At 35.6% G+C, this 20,268-nt stretch overlaps 1 protein-coding gene across 1 annotated transcript in view; it reads left to right on the top strand.

Annotated features, from left to right (window-relative positions):
* The window catches only part of MDGA2 (MAM domain containing glycosylphosphatidylinositol anchor 2), a 273,598-nt gene that overhangs the window by 141,824 nt on the left and 111,506 nt on the right, over positions 1–20,268 (top strand). The window contains exon 4 of the mRNA XM_022570646.3: positions 12,457–12,726. Within this exon, the coding sequence (XP_022426354.2) occupies positions 12,457–12,726 (270 nt within the window). The remainder of the gene's footprint in view (positions 1–12,456; positions 12,727–20,268) is intronic.

Here is a 20,268-nt window from a genome sequence, read left to right as displayed (position 1 = left end):
GTGCTAGCACAGTTATACAGAGTATATTAATCCTAAAAATGTTAGCTGTTTCAATCCCTGTCTCTTCTAGATACATTAGCCAGACCCTACAAACTTCTCAGTATCTTTTTCCAAGTCCATCCTTTTTCGTATCTTTCCCTATTGAATAAATTAGGCTTATTTTAAGACTTGATTAGCAATTATATTGTTCGTTCTGACACCAAGTAAGTGGTGTGTCTTCCAACACCCGTTCTCTGATTCTCTGACATCATCTGGATGTCCAAAATTCAATTCACTTCTGACACTAACTGCCTGGCGTCAGTGCAGATCCTACAAGTTAAAGAGCTCAGTGCCACGAGACCACCTCCACTTCAGACATCAGTCACAATTCCCAGTTGCCATCCATACTTCTAACAAACCAACTATAAATTTGGGGGTTCCCATGACTTGGTAGTTTCTCCCCTACCAAGTTTGGTAATTTGCTAAAATGACTCATAGAACTTAGGAAAACACTTTTTCTGGAGTTTACCAGTTTATTATAAAGGATACAACTCAGAAACAGCTAAATAAAAGAGATGCATAGGGCAAGGTATGGGGTGGAGGAGGGATGCTGTGTCAAGATTTCATACCTTCCTCAAGTGCATCACCCTCCTAGCACTTCAGTGTGTTCACCAACCTGGAAGCTCCCCAAACCCCATCACTGAGGTGTTTTTATGGAGGTTTCATTACATAGGCAAAATTGATTAAATCACTGGCATTGGCGTTTGAACTCATTTTTCAACCTCCAGCCTCTCTCTCCTCCCTGAAAGTCAGGGGGTGGGACTAAAAGTTCCAAGAATTTTAGGAGATCTATTCCAGGAATGAAAAACACAGATCATATATATATATAACAAATAATTTATATATATATGTATTTCCTATCATACTACAGCAATTAATTAATTATTGCCTTCTAAGAATTCATATATTGTTTGTATTAAATTGTGCATACTCACATCTGTTAAGATGTTATCTTTACACTGATACTGTAAATGATATGTTAATAGGAGCCTTTTTATTCATTTTTGTTTAATCTCTTAATATATCATCGTGTACCTAACAGTATCTAAGAATTTTCTGAGTATTTATGTGCTTGATTGATACTAATAAAATAGGGATATTTTGAACCTATATCTGTATGGTAACAAAATGCTTCAAGATATCACATGGTCAAATCTAAATGGCTAACACCTTGAAGATAAATTAGCCTAGGTTCAAATATGTTTAGTGTCCCTCGATGGCCATAAACAGGTTACTCTCACTCATCTCTTTGAAGTTCAGTTTCTTTACCACTGAGATAGATATAATTATAAGACCATGAAAAGCTCTGAGAGAAAGACACACACACACAGAAACAGAGGAATAGAGGTTGTCATACACTAAAGGTAATAATTTCACTATTTTTGTTGGACAAAGGAAGGATTTAATTTGCTGACTTAACACTCCAACTCCTCGATTTTCTCATCTCAGTACTAGACTTTTTTATTTTTAAGGGCACAATTTTTCTAGATCTCCTTAAACAAAAAAAACAGCAAAGAGCAGACAAGTGTTATATTAGACAGGCATTTGACTTGAGAAGAAATGACCCTATTGTGTGCATGTTTATCAGTCCCCTCTAAGGGTTCAATAATTAAGATCATTCTTACCCTGAAGTTCTTCAAACAGGTGAGCATTCTCCTCTTTTAAACTGTAACTAATTTTTCATCTATAGTCTCACACTCCCTTAAAGACTTAAAAATGGGTTTTATTAATATTCTTTAAGATAGCTTTGGAAGGTTTTTACTTATTCAAATGTATTTTTTTTTAAATCAGAGGTATTGATTTGCTCACAGTCCTGGTTGTCATTAGAATCTGGCTATTTTTTTTAAGAAATAGAGGCAAATTTTTATTCATACACAATGTTAAAAGAACTCATGAACTTGCCTCTGATCCCCTTATTGAGAAACAAACATTAATCACATTTCTCTATAGTCTGGTGTTTTCATTCATTACTCTTTCCAGATAAGTTAGACATTTGTATGTGAATTTAAACATTAGAACCATTCCCCATTTGTAATACTTGGAACCAGTAGGTACAAGAACAGAAAATGCTTAAATCTTAATTAATTTTGTACACTTTTTACTTAATTCCTATCAAAATCCTTAATAACTTTAAAAGATTACACGTTTGCCTCCAGATAGCTAATCTGCAGGCACTCATCATGTATATTAATACATGGATAATACAGAAATTCATTTACATGAAGTACATTGCTATATAAACTGCAATTTGAGTCTGGTTTGAAATCCATCGTTAACATTTTTCTTTAACATAGCAATTTTGTTGCAATACTTCTTTGCTTTCCACAAAACGTGTTTCGCATTTTGACTTATGAAAGTTTGTGAATTCTAAATGCTGGTGTGAATAGGCCAACATCTACTTCAATCGATAGCTTTAATAGGGCAAAATTCTCAAAATCCTCTGAGGAAAAGAGTGAAATCATGAAACATTGGTAATATTTGTAATTAGAAAGAATGAAGCATAGGTTGTTGCTAAGAGTGTATATTCTGAATCAGATTACCTTGTTTGAATCCTTATTCTGCTACTTTTTAATGTTTGGCTTTCCTTAACTGCTTTGTGCCTCAGTGTCTTCTATAAAATGACTTATTATTATAAAAAGATAAACTTTTATTTATTTTATTTATTTATTATAAAAAGATAAAGACAGGAATAAAGACACAGACCTACTAGAGAATGGACTTGACGATATGGGGAGGGGGAAGGGTAAGCTGTGACAAAGCGAGAGAGAGGCATGGACATATATACACTACCAAACGTAAGGTAGATAGCTAGTGGGAAGCAACCGCATAGCACAGGGAGATCAGCTCAGTGCTTTGTGACCGCCTGGAGAGGTGGGATAGGGAGGGTGGGAGGGAGGGAGACGCAAGAGGGAAGAGATATGGGAACATATGTATATGTATAACTGATTCACTTTGTTATAAAGCAGAAACTAACACACCATTGTAAAGCAATTATACTCCAATAAAGATGTAAAAAAAAAAAAAGGTAAACTGTGTGAAGATTTTAACACAATACCTAGCACTTAGTAAATATTCAGTATCAACCAATATAATTATTATTTTTATTACCATCATCCTCCAATATATTTGTAGGGAGATATTTTGACAAACTTTTCAACCAGAGATTTTTAACGTACGTGAATCCATTCAGTAAAATGTAATGATGTATTTTTAGAATCATTTTATGTAATTGAACAAAACTCAGGCACCTATTTATTCTCCTAAGCAGTCCTACTTTTAAGTATTTCATGTCTAAGTGGACTTTTTTCTCACGATATTTTATTTATTTTAGTTTCTTAAGATTATTTCATAATAGAACGTACTGATTAACTCTTACACCATGAAAAACTTGTTCTGTCAGAATAGTGAACTTTAACTTTTTTGACACCTGAAGCTTTCTTTCATCATATTCAAAGACTTCATACTGCACCATTTAATCATAACTGCACAGGTTATCCTCACTGGATATTCCAAAGAATGAGATGCTGAGCTCATTAATAGTCAGTGAGCTTAAAGTAAACCTTATTATCACAGAAGTTTTCCATAGGCAGACCTGATTGAACTATAATGAATATTCTCAGTTTTACATTCTCTTGCTTTTTTGAGGTTAAGGAACCACCTTGGAATCCAAGTAGTTTGGGCAGTATTTTAAATTGCAGTAATGATTACCTTCATTTAGGGATGCTTTCCAATTCAGATTGTTTTGAATGTATGAAAACACACTGTGCTTGAAAAGTTTTAACCCAGCACTGTCAGATGTCTTTACAGGGCTAAATCTTCTAGGTTTGGATGAATGACACATTCATATATAATGAGGGTCTAAAAAATCCATTACTTGAAATAACCTAATAGGTGAGATACATTCAAAGAATTCTCATAGAAAATCATTCATAGAAAAAGTAAATATGTATTTTAAGATATATCCCTGTTAGGTATAATTAATTACATTTATATTCTTTGCCATTTAAAAAGAAGTTAATAAGAAGGAAGATAAGTAGTTGCAAATACTTTGTTTTGCTAGACAGATGCAAATATAATTTGAAAGTAATTGTATATTCTCTTAATTTATTTTCATTTGACTCTAGTATCATTAATCTCTACTCCACTTTAGCATTTTGTTTCAATGGCCATATCTCTGATCTTGTAATCACTCTAAATTTCTCTATCACTGAAGTATTAAATTGTGACAAAATTCTATTTATTGACTACAAGGTTTTTGCTTCCTGACTCCGTTGTTTTCAGTGTATTTGCTTTTCAAGTTTTCTAGTTGTCCTAGTAATCCAACCCATTGATTATCTTCCCCCATTAGTTTCCTTCTGAGCTAATTCCTTTCCAGAGCCAGTTTGGATCCCATGGTCTGTTGCTTACACTGTGTCTCCTCAACTACCCTGTCTCCTTGTCCTTATGCCTCACTCTGCTAAGTCTTCACATAGAATATCAAACTGCTGGATTTTCAAGGCTAAAAAGCATCTGTGTAAGTTATCTATTACTGTGTTAAAAACTGCTATATTACCTAGGAGCTCAAAAAATATCACATCTTACTAAATCTAGTTATCTAATCTCTAGTGAATCAATAACTTGAGGAGGCTATTCTTTTGCTTCATATGGATTGTGGTATTCTGGATCACTTGGTGGTACTTTGTGGGTGGCTGGGCTGGTCTGGAAGGTCCAAGATAGCTTCGCATCCCCTGAAACCTGGGGATGGCTGGAAGGCTGGGCTTAACTCTGCCCTCTCCATTATGTAATCGCAGGGCCCCTTCACCTCATCTCTTTAGCAAAGTAGTTGGACTTATTACATGGGTCAGGACTCTCAGAGTGAGTATTTCAAAAAATAGGAAGTGAAATTCCCTGTCTTCTGTGGCCTGGGCCCAGAAATCAGCACAGCATCATTTCTGCTATATGCTATTGGTCAAAGTAATCACAGAGCCCATCCATATTTAACAAAGTGAACATAGAATCCAGGTCTTGATGTGGAGAATATTGAAGATACTATGGACATATTTGCTCTTTTACATCATTCATTCATTCATTTCAGCATTCATTTATTCAATCAATAATGATTTGTCATTAATTATAATACTAGGTACTTGATGGATACAGAGGGTGATTCAATGGCTAGGAAGTTGTAAGTTTCTTTATAATGGAACTTACACAGGAGACAAATACAATGGTAACTAACATTATATTATTAACAGTAGGAGAGATACTTCACTTACTGGTAGTCAAGGATGGGCTTTCTGAAGGTAAAATCTAAAAGATGAGAGTTACAGAGCCATGGATAAAGTAAAGGAAAGACAAAACAAAATCAGAGGTCCATTGTCCGGAAAGGGTTTATCATACAGAAGCTGGAAGAAAACCTATGTTTCTGAAACATAATGTTCAAGATGAGAATAGCTGGATATATGACTAGAGCCAGAACTTTCAGGACCTTGTAGGCCTGGTTAACAAGCAGGGGTGAGTCAATAAAGTATTCTAAACAGGAGAATAAAAGGGCTGATTCTCTGGTAAAAGGACGTCTGGCCAGTCTCAGAAGGTTGAGAGAAGGTCAAAAGAGGAAGCATGTTGGCCTGCTAGAAGGCTATCACAGGACATTTGTAATAGTCCATGTGAGAGGTAATAGTGGTGATGGTGGAGACTGAGAGAAATGTATAAACTCCCAATATATTTTGAAGGTAGAATCAATAGAAATAACCATCTTTTCTAATCACAGGCAATATTGTTGAACAAACAGTTTTCATTACTGATCTCTACTATTTAACCATCCTTTCATATGCCAAAAATCTGTAACCCAGGTTATAAATACTTCACAGAAAATGCTTTCACTATAATCATTAATAATATTAAACTTGTCAAAAACAGTAGATATTTTAAGTATTAATTTCTGCCTTGCTAACATTTGGCACATTGTATTACTTCCTGTTCTTTGAAGCATACAACTCCTTCAATTTTTGTAACACAACTTTCTGGATCCACACATCTCTCTGCTAATTTATGTTTATTTTCCTTTAGGAGCTTTTATTTTCCTCCAACCCCGTAAGTGATTATATTCAAGAGTAAATTCAAATTTGACATTTTATATGGCTTTGTTTATACTTTCTCTGAGATATCTCAACAGAACTATAGCCTGCAGTCAGCCTTCCATTCTGAGCTTTAGATCCATATTTCTGCTTGGCAATCAGAGACATGCATTTCTGGGCATAAAATAGATAAAATATTCCACAAAACCCTTTCAATGCAAACAACTGAAAATGCTAGAAAATATTCTTAAAATATTATGAAAGCATTAAAATATTTATTTAAAAATTCCAGGCCAAATTTATACAAAAATAGTACAGTGAGCCTACTTTTGCCCTTGGGAGCATTTGCTGACATGGGCAAATTTGAGCTTCAGTTTTCTGATGGCATCTCTGGGCAAGGGATGCAGAACTCCAAACCTAGGGTGTTCCCTGGGAAAGTGTCTACCAATAGAAGTTGGAACTCAAAGGACTGTACCCACAGGGTAAGAGTAGAGCAGAAGTAAACCCAGTCTACACATTCCTACTCTCAAGGGAGTGCAAAGAGCCTTGCCTTTGACATGAGAAGGATGGAGATGACGTAGGAACCATTCTTGAAGTTATAATCACAAACCAGCTCTTATATATATGGATTTTGAACTCAATTTCATGTGACCCACATGATTAAAATAAAACCTCAAGCAGTGAACTTGGATTAATGTGATCCTAGACATTGATGCCAAGAGTTGCCTATGGACACAAATCTCTAGAGGAGGAAGCCATCATCTGAGGCATGAAGTATCCTCATAAATATTTTTTAAAGGACAATGAGTAGCACAGAGTTAAAATTAACCAAGAATACACAGGAACAAGGTACTCTGAGAGCAAACCAACAGAAAAGCCCTGTCAATACTATAATTGGGGGCTTCCCTGGTGGCACAGTGGTTGAGAGTCCGCCTGCTGATGCAGGGGACATGGGTTTGTGCCCCAGTCCGGGAAGATCCCACGTGCCACAGAGCGGCTGGGCCCGTGAGCCATGGCTGTTGAGCCTGCGCGTCCGGAGCCTGTGCTCCACAACGGGAAAGGCCACAAGAGTGAGAGGCCCACATACCGAAAAAAAAAAAAATACTATAATTGGAAATATCAGATGGTATAAAACAATTACTTTGTTTAAAGACAAGCGTTACTACCTTTGCAGGTAATGGGAAAGTATTAAAACAGTGGTATAAAAGGTATACCAAAGGACTACACACATTTAGAAATGAAAACTACATTATTGTAAATAACACAATGAAGATTAAGCAGAGATAAAGAAGAATTAGCTCAGAGAATTTATTCATGCAAAAACCTCAAGAAATGGTTGGAAGAGAGATTAAAAGACATGGAAAACAGAATAAAAAGGATTCTCAATTGAGAATAGAAAGAGAACAATACAGGTTCATTTGAAGAGCTAATGATGAGAATTTTCCAAAAATTTCCTAGATGACAGACACCAAAGTTTAATCAAGAGATTTAAGAAGCCCAGCAAATTCCAAACTATAAGTAAAAAGAAATCTATACCTAGAAACATTATATTGAAGCTGCAGAACATCAAAGCAAAAAGATTCTGAAAGCAGCTGGAGGAAAAAAAGATGTTCACTTCAAAGTATGAGACTTTGAGCTTACTTTTCTACAGCAATAATGGCCATCTGAAGACAATGGAATTATATCCTGTTGTGCTGAAAGAAAATAACTGCTCACCTATAATCCTGTGTACAAGGAAAATATCTTTTAAGAATGAGGTTAAAAGCCCAGAGATAAACCCATGCACATATGGTCACCTTGTCTTTGATAAAGGAGGCAAGAATATACAGTGGAGAAAATACAGCCTCTTCAATAAGTGGTGCTGGGGAAACTGCACAGCTACATATAAAAGAATGAAATTAGAACACTCCCTAACACCATACACAAAAATAAACTCAAAATGGATTAAAGACCTAAATGTAAGGCCATACGCTATAAAACTCTTAGAGGAAAACATAGGCAGAATGCTCTATGACATAAATCACAGCAAGATCCTTTTTGACCCACCTACTAGAGAAATGGAAATAAAAACAAAAATAAACAAATGGGACCTAACTAAACTCAAAAGCTTCTGCACAGCAAAGGAAACCATAAATAAGACGAAAAGAGAACCCTCAGAATGGGAGAAAATATGTGCAAATGAAGCAACTGACAAAGGATTAATCTCCAAAATTTACAAGCAGCTCATGCAGCTCAATAACAAAAAACCAAACAACCCAATCCAAAAATGGGCAGAAGACCTAATTAGACATTTCTCCAAAGAAGATATACAGATAGCCAACAAACACATGAAAGAATGTTCAACATCACTAATCATTAGAGAAATGCAAATCAAAACTACAATGAGGTATCACATCACACCAGTCAGTTTGGCCATTATCAAAAAAGCTCCAAACAATAAATGCTGGAGAGAGTGTGGAGAAAAGGGAACACTCTTGCACTGCTGGTGGGAATGTAAATTGATACAGCCACTATGGAGAACAGTATGGAGTTTCCTTAAAAAACTAAAATTAGAACTACCATACAACCCAGCAATCCCACCACTGGGCATATACCCTGAGAAAACCATAATTCAAACAGAGTCATGTACCACAATGTTCATTGCAGTTCTATTTACAATAGCCAGGACATGGAAGCAACCGAAGTGTCCATCAACAGATGAATGGATAAAGAAGATGTGGCACATACATGCAATGGAATATTACTCAGCCATAAAAAGGAACGAAGTTGAGTTATTTGTAGTGAGGTGGATGGACCTAGAGTCTGTCATACTGGGTGAAGTCACTCAGAAAGGGAAAAAGAAATACCGTATGCTAACCTATATATATATGGAATCTAAAAAAAAAAAAAATGGTCATGAAGAATCTACGGGCAAGACGGGAGTAACACACAGACCTACTAGGGAATGGACTTGAGGACACGGGGAGGGGGAAGGGTAAGCTGGGACAAAGTTAGAGAGTGGCATGGACATATATACAGTACCAAACGTAAAATAGATAGCTAATGGGAAGCAGCCGCATAGCACAGGGAGATCAGTTCGGTGCTTTGTGACCACCTAGAGGGGTGGGATAGGAAGGGTGAGAGGGAGGGAGACGCAAGAGGGAAGAGATATGGGGACATATGTATCTGTATAACTGATTAACTTTGTTATAAAGCAGAAACTAACACACCATTGTAAAGCAATTATACTCCACTGAAGATGTTAAAAAAAAAAAAAGAATGAGGTAAAATATATATTTTTTGAAAATCAACATCATAAAGTGTACTAAATATAATTCAATATGATATACTTTAGGCGAAAGGAAAGTGTTCACAGATTTGGTAGGTCTGTGATGAAAGAAGGAATTAAGGGCAAATAAGCTAACATATATCTGGGTAATTTAAAAAATAGTGCAAGTATAAAGTATGATAATGTCCAATAAATTTTTTTAAAATGAGGGAATTAAAGTTCATGACTCAATAACATATGTCAGAACAGGAATAAAAGAAACAAAGTGTTCTAAGATTCTTATTTTGTCTAAGAGGATGGTAAAGGTATTAATTGATGTTTTGGGATAACTTAAGTAGGCATGTTGCATGCTTTAAGACAATCAATAAAATAATAGAAACAGAGCAGTTAAGTTCCCAACTAGTAGCAGGAAAAGGGTTAGAATAATGATATAATCCATTAATACAAAGAAAACAAAGAAAGAAAGATCACAAAACAAACAGAAAGAATAAAATAACAGGAAACACTTGTACCCAAATATATCAGTATATTAAACTGAAATGATTAAAGTGCTAAGTACTCTGGGTAAAAGAAAAAGATTGTCTGACTTTTTTGAAAAAATAGAATATAACAATGTGCTGTTTAAAAGAGGTGCTAGTAAAATATAAGGTTACTGAAAGTATAAAGGGATGGAAAAGACATAACATGTAAATATTAACTAAATGAAAGCCAAGGTAACTATATTAATATGAGACAAGATAGAGTTTTAAATATTAAAACGTTAATAGAGATAAAGGAGATAATTCACAAAGATAAAAGTTTCAAATCATCAATAGCATAAAGCCGATTTAAATTTGTATGTAATGAATAGAATTGCCTCAATATATGTAGAGCAAAAAGGAGACAGGACTACAAGAAGAAAATTTTTAAAAGCTACTACCCTTTTAGAAGAATTCAACACTTTCTTCTAAGTTAATCCAAGTAGAATAAATGGGGCAAAAAAAACCCCCTAACAACTATATAAATGATATGGACAACACAGTTATCAGACTTAACCCAATAGATCCACATCACATCCCCAAACTACAGACTACTCCTTCTTTGCAAGCACAAACAGGATAAAAATCGATCATACTCGGGGAGATAAAACAAGTTTTAACAAATTTCAGTTGATTTAATATATATGAATTGTTTTCTCTGAATATGATTCAGTTAAGCACAAAATCAGAACAAAGAAAAAATAAAACATAACCATATGTTTGGAAATAAAGAAGTACTTGGGTGCACAAATTCAACATGTCCACCAAACTCCAAACTACCCCTCCTTTCTTCCCTGTCTTCATCACTCATCCCCCTCTTGTCTAAGGCATCATTTATGGTCCCATGACATTGCCTTAGTTCAGGCCTTCTCTTTGAGTTTCCTCTCTTTGAGGTTCATGCTCCTCCTATCTGCCACAGTATGCCTTCTAAAAGATTGGTTTAATCATATAAAGGCTTTATTTAAAAATTTTTTAAAGACCCTCAACAGGATAAAATTCAAACTCCATAACATGACATTCAAGGATCCTTGATAGAGCCTCTGCTTTTCTTTTCATCTTTATTTCTTCCCAAGCCTTCATGCACCTTTTATGCATCAGTTATGCTATTCATTTATACTTCCCTAAACACCCTGTTCTCCCTGTCTCCTCCTTACCTTTGCACCTACTTACCCCTCTACCTGGGATGTCCTCTCTTACTATTCACCCGCCTGACCATTTCCTATATATCCTGGGAGATACAATTCAAGTATCACATTCCTTGCCTGGTCAATCCTCATAGTGTTATTCACTTCTTCACTTTCTACCCTAGAATTGTTTTTTGTACTTCAGTTTTTTAAATTAGCTATTTAAATGTCTGCCTATTGCGTTAGACCATAAACTACATGCAGATAGGATTTTTTTCTTGTTCATTTCTTTTTCTATTAGCACTTGTATAAGGAGGGCTCAAAAATTGAATTTATGAATAAAATTAAAATTCCTATGGTAGCTTAAACATATTTGTTGAAAGAAGCAAGAAGGGTCAGTCAATATGTTGGCTATGAGAAAGGAGAGCAATATTATAAAAAGTAGATGGAATGACATGTAAAGAATATCAGATGGCACATTTGGTGTGGTAGTCCTAAAACCTTTTAGCATCCTGAAGGAAGGCCTTCCAGGTAGGGTTGTATAGCTTTTATACTGCACAACTCAAGAGGGTGCCATACACATCTAGTCAAGGATGTGATATTGTTGCCCAGAGCAATCCTGAGCGCAAAAAAATCCTGAGGGGTCCCACACAATTTCCTTGATCAAATGAACCATGTCATTAGAGCCCAGGAAATAATTGTTATTTATTATAATAGTTGGGAGTCATCATTAAGAAAAGGCCTGTATTTTGCATACCCTAATGAGAGAAATGTGTAACACCTTTTGGAAATCTTCCCATCAAAAACAAAAAGATTAGGTACCTAACGTAGCAAGTTTTGATTGTATGGGAAAAAAACTTACAATTAAGACAAATAAATGAGCCATTGCAGTGGGTTGAAATCCATATCCACCTGTGGTATAATTTGCAAAGTTTGTTTAAGGTTTACGCATGAATATTATGACTTGCAGTCAAATTCTTTCTGACTGAATAATTTAGAAAATAAATTTATATACTTGTGTTACCCATTTTATTAAATAATTGATATCCAGAAGCCCAAGGACTGAGCCTCATATGGAATAATTAGAATTCACTGACTTGAACCAATGGCTTCGTCTGCTTCAGAACATCATTTGCTTGCTAACAGTATAAACCAAACATACTTACGACATTTTTTTCTGGGAAGCAACTAGAAAGAAAAAATAAACTCTGCTTAGTTTCACCTGCAAATGCTTTTTTTAAAGCAATGAGTCTTATTCATTGCCCACACTCAGGAATCACGTTTCCCTACCCAAGCTAAAATTCCCAGGTCTAAATATGTTCTCCACCCACCTCTTAATATTCCTTCCCTGTTGCTAGATGTATTCTTGAAAATAGCTTCTCACAGTAAGAGTAGCCCCTGGCTTATTGCAAACCACATATTTTATCTGTTTTAATATCTCTTTTCTACAGATCCTCCTGCTGTGGAACCAGCATTTCTGGAAATCCGGCAAGGACAAGACCGCAGTGTCACTATGAGCTGCAGGGTCCTGAGAGCCTATCCAATACGGGTGCTGACCTATGAGTGGCGCTTGGGAAACAAATTATTACGGACGGGTCAATTTGACTCTCAAGAATACACAGAGTACCCGGTGAAGAGTCTTTCCAACGAAAACTATGGGGTTTATAATTGTAGCATCATAAATGAAGCTGGAGCAGGGAGATGCAGCTTTCTTGTTACAGGTAAGATGCTGAATATTTTGCATTTTTTTTTTTTTTTTTTTTTTTTTTTTAGATCTTGGGAGCTTAGGCTCATGTCAATATAAGAATGAAAGCATTTTGCAGATCCATGGAGCATACCATGAACAGCTTGACTGTTCATATTTAGAGCTTCTACTCATTTATTTTCAAGGAAAGTCTATTTTAGTAGTTAAGATAGTTAATGTGCCTATAAAATTAGAAGTTTATGTGAATTCAAATAGAGTTGGTGATGAGGTTGGTTATGTTGAGTGTTTCAGTAATAAAGTGACAAACCTTAACTAGCTTTATTTAGATCAAATTGCAAATATTAATACATGTTTTCTTTTGCAAGTTTAAAATCCCTTGCAATCCAATACCTGTTCTGATTTTAATAGTAGAGAGTGATTTCTTTCTTTTTCTTGTTTATTTATTTATTACCTCTTAATGTATGGTGAATCTTCATTTTGTCCCTGGCTTACCATAGGACCACAGATATTCAAAGGGAAATCAATATAGTTGTATCTGGTATATAATGAATTAGAGAGAATTATCATTTTTGATATCATTATCTTTTAATGTATTTAAGGAAATATTAAATCTGTATTAAATTATACATGTTTATTTAAATTATTTTGGTAATCTAAAGTAAATCTGTGTAATTTTTGAGCTAGGGTTTAGGCATACATTAAAAGGATATACTCCTTTTCATTATTATTTTGTTCTAGATAAAATTAGTTGAAACGGTTATAGTGTTTATGCTACTAAAAGAAGAAACTGGACATTGTATGTTATCTGGAAAGCAATCATAAAAATCATGATTAAAATGTTTCAGAATTAATTAAATCTTGTTCATTGGTAATATAAATTCTTATTAATAAGTTCTTACTCATAAGAGAACTCTCTAATATGGGTTGCCTTGAGACATTTTTGCTTCCTGAAATGGGATATTAGGTGGATAAAATACAATTGACTAACCAAAGAATATGAAGACATCCTCTCTGCTGTATCTTGCCACCTCTTGGTTTTGCAATCCCTTTTATTAACATTCAGTTGAACTTAAGATTTTTCTACTTTGATACTTAAAATGAACTATTAAAATGAAATAAAAAACCCCTAGGACAATTACTTACATGGTGATTTAATTTCTCTTCCTAGGAATATTTACAAGGGTAAGAGAATGTACTCTATTACTCTATGGGATAATTTAAATGGCATGATATACTTTCATTCCTTATTTATATGTTATTATCCCAAGCAATAAGAATCCTTCAAAGGCAATTGTTTTTCACATATTGGTACAAATGTAGCACTTTACTTTCTTTCATTAACCCTCCAAAATAAAAATACTCCATAAAATTAACTAAACCTCTTTCTTCAATCTTTTTGGCTTTATACACATTCTGATTTTCTCTGGTGACACTGTTTTCTAACTTTGACTGGTTTAGACCATGCTGCCTCTGCAAGATTTTCATTTGTTCTCTATTATATGATCCAAATCCTATTTTTTGAACTAGAAGACAAGCTGAGACCAGAATAAACACTAGCTCCATTCTCCCATTCCAGATCCATGGGGTGCAGTAAGTAGATTTCAGTAGTTGCAGGAAGGAATAAACCTGTTGTGGTTGCCCCATAGGGGGAGAGGAAACAGCCCCGTGCATTAATTTGTTTCCAGTGTGCATTTTTCAATCTCCAGGTCAACCTCATTGTTTCAAGATCTCCACATAAAAGCTAATAAAGTTTTTTTTTTTTTTTTTTTTTTTTTGCGGTACGCGGGCCTCTCACTGTTGTGACCTCTCCCGTTGTGGAGCACAGGCTCCGGACGCGCAGGCCCAGTGGCCATGGCTCACGGGCCCAGCCGCTCCGCGGCCCATGGGATCCTCCCGGACGGGGGCACGAACCCGTGTCCCCTGCATGGGCAGGCGGATTCTCAACCACTGCGCCACCAGGGAAGCCCCTAATAAAGTTTTGAAGAAGAGAAAAAGAAATGATTGAATTCCAAATACAGTATAATTCAGGAAAATATATAAGGAAATCAATGATTCCATAGAATCAGACATCTGGAAGAAGCTTTGAAAGGCTATTTACTTTTCTACTAAAACATACCAGAATTAGTAGTAATCCTTATCAATTTCCCATAATTCAAAACTCTTTGAAACTATGCAGAAGAGAACTAGAGAATATAATATATGCAAGGATTCATATATTTATTATGCATATGTTCTTTACCCACAAAGCAGATCTTTGAAGACAATTCTTTTCCCTTGAGGCCCAAATTAACTAACATTTAAATTTTCAAAGTTATGACTATTGTACCAAATTTAAGAATTTAAACTCTTCCACTTGCTTGTCCTAAATGTCCTGCAAGTGGACTTGATCTGACTGCACATCAAAACGTACAGAATTGAACTAAAAGGCAATGGCAGCCCTCAAGTCTGTATGTATTATAGCTCCCAGGAAAGCTCAAAAGTTCGGACATGTTTTCTTCATTTATATCATGAGTATACAATGTGTGTGGGTGTTTGGGGGTAGGCGAGTGGGGTTGTGTTTACCAAGAAGTCAGAGGGGCTGTGAGAATATTTTCCTGGAAAGGAAAAGAAGATAGTAAGCAAAGGTATTTTGGGAAGAGTGACCAACCTAGCTTGTTGTGCACTGTCCGTATTAGAGAATATTAGCTATAATACTACAAAATACTGTGTACTTTCATTTATCTTATTTACTAGTATTGTTATAGTGAAGTTAAGCCTAGTTTTTTTGTGTTTTAAACCTTTGTGAACTATGGCAGGAACCCGAACACCATTTATCATATTTTTCTGTGGGAGAGAATTTTTACAAGTTCTATAAATAAATGTGACATATTAATTTATTATAAGTCCACTTGTAAATGTGCAATTCCAAGTATATATGTATAAATACATAGAAAGAAGTATTTCTATATTAATAAATACTTTTGTACTGTTTAACAGATTACTCAACTGGAGCATGGATTTCAGTTTATCACAGGTTCAAATGTTCCAAATTAACATTTGGAAAAAATGTTTTTAAAGACTTCAAAACATCTAGGCGCATTCATTACATTACAGATACAAGTGAATAACATGCTAGGTTAGATCCTAGCACACAGCTTGATCCAGAAAAGAAAACCAGTAAATCTGGGATGATGGAATAGATAGAGGATGGCCAAGAGTGAATGATTAAATGGAAGTAATCTTACTGAAAATTATTTTTTAATGGGAAAAGAATGAGGGTGAAAGAGTAGTTCAAGTTGAAAATATGTAGTGGGCTGAATAGTATCCCCCAAGAAGGTAAATCCATGTCCTAATCCCCAAACCCTGTGAATATCACTTTATGTGGCAATACATGATTAAGTTAAGGATTTTGAGAGAAGGAGCTTATCCTGGATCATGTAAGGTTAGTGAAAGATTTAATGTCCTTATGGTTGCATGATAGAGGGCCCTAGCATTTTGCTGGTTTTGGGCTGAAGGCCACTCTCATGTCTTAGAATATTTCTGCAGGTCCTAGAGATCACCTGTAATTCCTTGTCACATGTGGTTTTCCAACGTGGCTGCTTAATTCATCAAGCCATGAGGAAGAATCTCTAGCTCTAGTCTGTTAAGATGGAATCTTATATAACATAACCTAATTACTGAAGGAACATCTCATCACAGTTTTTTCCCACCCTCCATGGGAGAGAATTATACACAAAGACATTAATAACAGAGGTAGAAATCACTGGAGTCACCTTAGGTTCCATCTGCCACATGTATCAACATTACCTGCTGCTAGGAGTACATTTAAATACAACCTACATATGAAACTGTTTTATCTATGGCAATAGTTAAAGAAATTCCTCTTTTAATCCCTTTCAATAAACATGGCAAATAGGGTTTTACAAACAAAAATTTGCCTGTGACTGTTGCTTTCACCTCTAATTTGGAAGTATTTGTACTGGGATTGTGCATCCTCTACTTTTCTTTTGATATATTACAACATTCAGATTGACATTTTGGAACTACTCTTTTCTCCATATTCCGCACCAGCAGATCAGACACATAACCAAAATTAGACAGATCCTAGAGAACAAATAAAGCAAGAGTGAGACATTTTTATGAAAGGGAGTACATGCTATCACTCAGTGAATGTAAAGAAATTGAGGATGACTGAGAACTGTGATATGCCTAAGACAGGCTGTTGGATTACTCTAGCATTACTTAGTTTTAAAGAATGAAAAGGATGAAATAATAACCAAGTCAAATTTGACTCCAAATCACAATGTTTTATTCTTGTTTTCTAAAGTCAGATTGAGTTATGTAGTAACAAGATAGAAAGTGTATTTTATTCTCTGGCAATGCATATGTTTGTGCTATTCAGCTGGATACTTGTTTGTTATGAATGTCTAAACATGAACAGCATAACACTGTAGAAAAATCATTAGAACTATCAGATGTAAGAGCAAATGAACTACTGGAAAAATATCTAATAAAATTCCCTGTGATAGGGCTTCCCTGGTGGCACGGTGGTTGGGAGTCCGCCTGCCGATGCAGGGGACAGGGGTTCGTGCCCCAGTCTGGGAAGATCCCACATGCCGCGGAGCGACTAGGCCCGTGAGCCATGGCCGCTGAGCCTGTGCATCCGGAGCCTGTGCACCGCAACGGGAGAGGCCACAACAGTGAGAGGCCTGCGTACCGCAAAAAAAAAAAATTCCCGGCAAAAAATTTCAATGTCAAATATTTTTCAGAGCCAAAATTCTGTTAAATTTATTAGAATTTTACTTATGATGATAACAGGTAGACTAATGGATCCCAGTGTTTCAGCCAGCGTAATGAATTACAGTTATGTTAAAACTATAGAGCAGAAAATGCATTATATGTCCTAACAACTCTTGATGTATTCTATGGTGTACGAAGTGATTCCACTTGTATTCTTTTCATTCAAACAATTCTGCTATGTGTGTAAAAGAAGCAATATCACCCTTGTATGAAAGATAAGCTAATAGAGGCTAAGGAAACCAAAAGTAAAATGTGTATCTTCTGACTGTAAATTCAAGCTCTTTTTGACACACCTCAGTAACTCGTTTATTAGTGGTTCTAAAGGAATTTTTGGATAATTAAGCTAGATAAAATGTAGATGAGTCCATGCTGAACCTAAAAAAGTAGAAATAAAAATGTAAATATTAATTAAGGAAGTTAATACTATCACTTAGCAAAAATTTTACCAAAATATTTACTTTAATATTGAATCTAATTTATACAATATTTTAGAGATGGAACAGAAAGGGCTGATTAGAGGAAGGCTTATAGGAATTTGTGTTGATTCCATCCTAGTCCTTACCTGAAGATTGGGATGCATAGATAAGGTGAAACTGTTGAGGCTTAGCGCACTCTTCTATATCAGGTTCAGAGCAGAAAAGTGACAGTAGAGTTCAAGCAGTGATGGAGAAAGCTAGAATTTTCAGCTTAGCAAAGTAGGATATACCTTCTTAAAATTCCAAACATCCTGCTGAGATATCAGAATGATTAAGCCTTAGGAGTCAGGGCCTTGCTTGAAAATAAAGACTTATTCTAGATACTCCCAAACAAAGGCTAACACCAAGCCCCGATAAGATTCATGGGGAGGTAGAATTTGGAAGTAGAGTTCCACCAATTTGTAAGAGCAAGTCTCTATGTTCTCCCTACATCTCACCCTGATAAAATGTAAAAAGGCAGAATACAAAAATTTGTGGTGATTAGCAGGTAGCTGAATTACCTACTAGAATAAACATCGACACTCTTTGGAGGAAGAGAGCATAGTCCAGTTATCTATAATATATTATATAATATGTATTATACATTACAGTGTAATAATGTAGTGATAATTACTAACAGTGCTCAATAAATAATAAAAATTACCTGACATGCAAGGAAAATAGGAAAGTGTTACCCTTAGTCAAGAATAACAGTGGTCATGGGACTTCCCTGGTGGTGCAGTGGTTAAGAATCCTCCTGCCAGTGCAGGGGACATGGGTTCAAGCCCTGGTCTGGGAAGATCCCACGTGCCGCAGAGCAGCTAAGCCCATGCACCACAACTACTGATCCTGCGCTCTAGAGCCCGAGAGCCACAATTACTGAGCTCGTGTGCCACAACTACTGAAGCCCATAAGCCTAGAGCCCATGTTCCGCAACAAGAGAAGCCACCGAAATGAGAAGCCCATGCACCGCAACAAAGAGTAGCCCCTGCTCGCTGCAACTAGAGAAAGCCCATGTGCAACAAAAAATACCTAATGCAGGCAAAAATAAATAATATAAATTAAAAAAATAAACTAAAAAAAAGAGAGAATAACAGTGGTCTTTTAAAAACTAACCCTGAGATGGCCCAGATGTTGGATATAGCACAGCCTAGCTATTATAATAATTTCAAAGTATTAAAGGAAAATATGTTCAAAGATTTAAAGATAAATGCAGTATTTATGAGCAAATGCATAAGAAATTTCAGCAGCGGGAAAAAATCCTTTAAAAAATAACCAAATGGGGCTTCCCTGGTGGCGCAGTGGTTGAGAGTCCGCCCGCCGATGCAGGGGACGCAGGTTCGTACCCCGGTCCGGGAAGATCCCACATGCCGCGGAGCGGCTGGGCCCGTGAGCCATGGCCAGTGAGCCTGCGCGTCCGGAGCCTGTGCTCCGCAACGGGAGAGGCCACAACAGTGAGAGGCCCGCGTGCCGCAAAAAAAAAAAAAATAATAACCAAATGCAAATACTATAACTAAAACGGTATAATAACTGGAATGAAAAAATTACCTAGATGGAATGAACAACATATTGGAAAAGGTAGAAGGGTCAGTGAAATTGAAGACAAATTGAAAGAGCTGAGACAATCTGCTAGATAGAAAAAAGATTGAAGACTAAAGAAAAGAGACCTAAGGACCTGGAGGATAATGAAAAATGGCCTAAAATAATTGCAATTGAATTTCCAGACGTTCTAGAAAAGAATGAGAATGGGACCAAAAAAGAAAAAAAAGTTTTTCAAACCCACAGATCCAATCATAAAATGGAACACAAACCAAGAAAAAATACAAATAAAACCACACCTAGGCACATCATAATCCAATTGCAGAAAACCAAAGACAGAAAGTTTTCAAAGCAGCCAGAATAAAAATGATATTGTGATGATATGCATGACAGTTACCTTCTCATTAGAAGCAATGTGAGCTAGAAGACAATGACACATCTTTAAATCTTTAAACATCTTTAAAATACTGTCAGGTAATAATTTTACTTCCAGTGAAAATGTGCTTTAAAATAGGGTCAAACAAATATATTTTTCTGGAAAATGAAAGCTGGAGAATTAGTAGTCAGTAAAACTGTACTACAAAATATGCCAAAACATATTCTTCATATTAAAGGGAAAAATTATCAGTGGAAACCAGGATCTACATAAAGAAATAAAGAATTTTTCTCCTATGTTTTCTTCTGTGAGTTTTATGTTTTCAGCTCTTATATTCAAATCTTTAACCCATTATGAGTTAAATTTTGTGTATGTCGAATTTCATTGTCTTAAATGTGGATATCTAGTT

This window comes from Delphinapterus leucas, chromosome 2, assembly GCF_059928025.1.
Source record: "Delphinapterus leucas isolate spDelLeu-1000000601 "Yukka" chromosome 2, BTC_Dleu_Yukka2, whole genome shotgun sequence".
Classification (NCBI taxonomy): Eukaryota; Metazoa; Chordata; class Mammalia; order Artiodactyla; family Monodontidae; genus Delphinapterus; species Delphinapterus leucas.
This window is presented reverse-complemented; position numbering and strand designations above follow the sequence as displayed.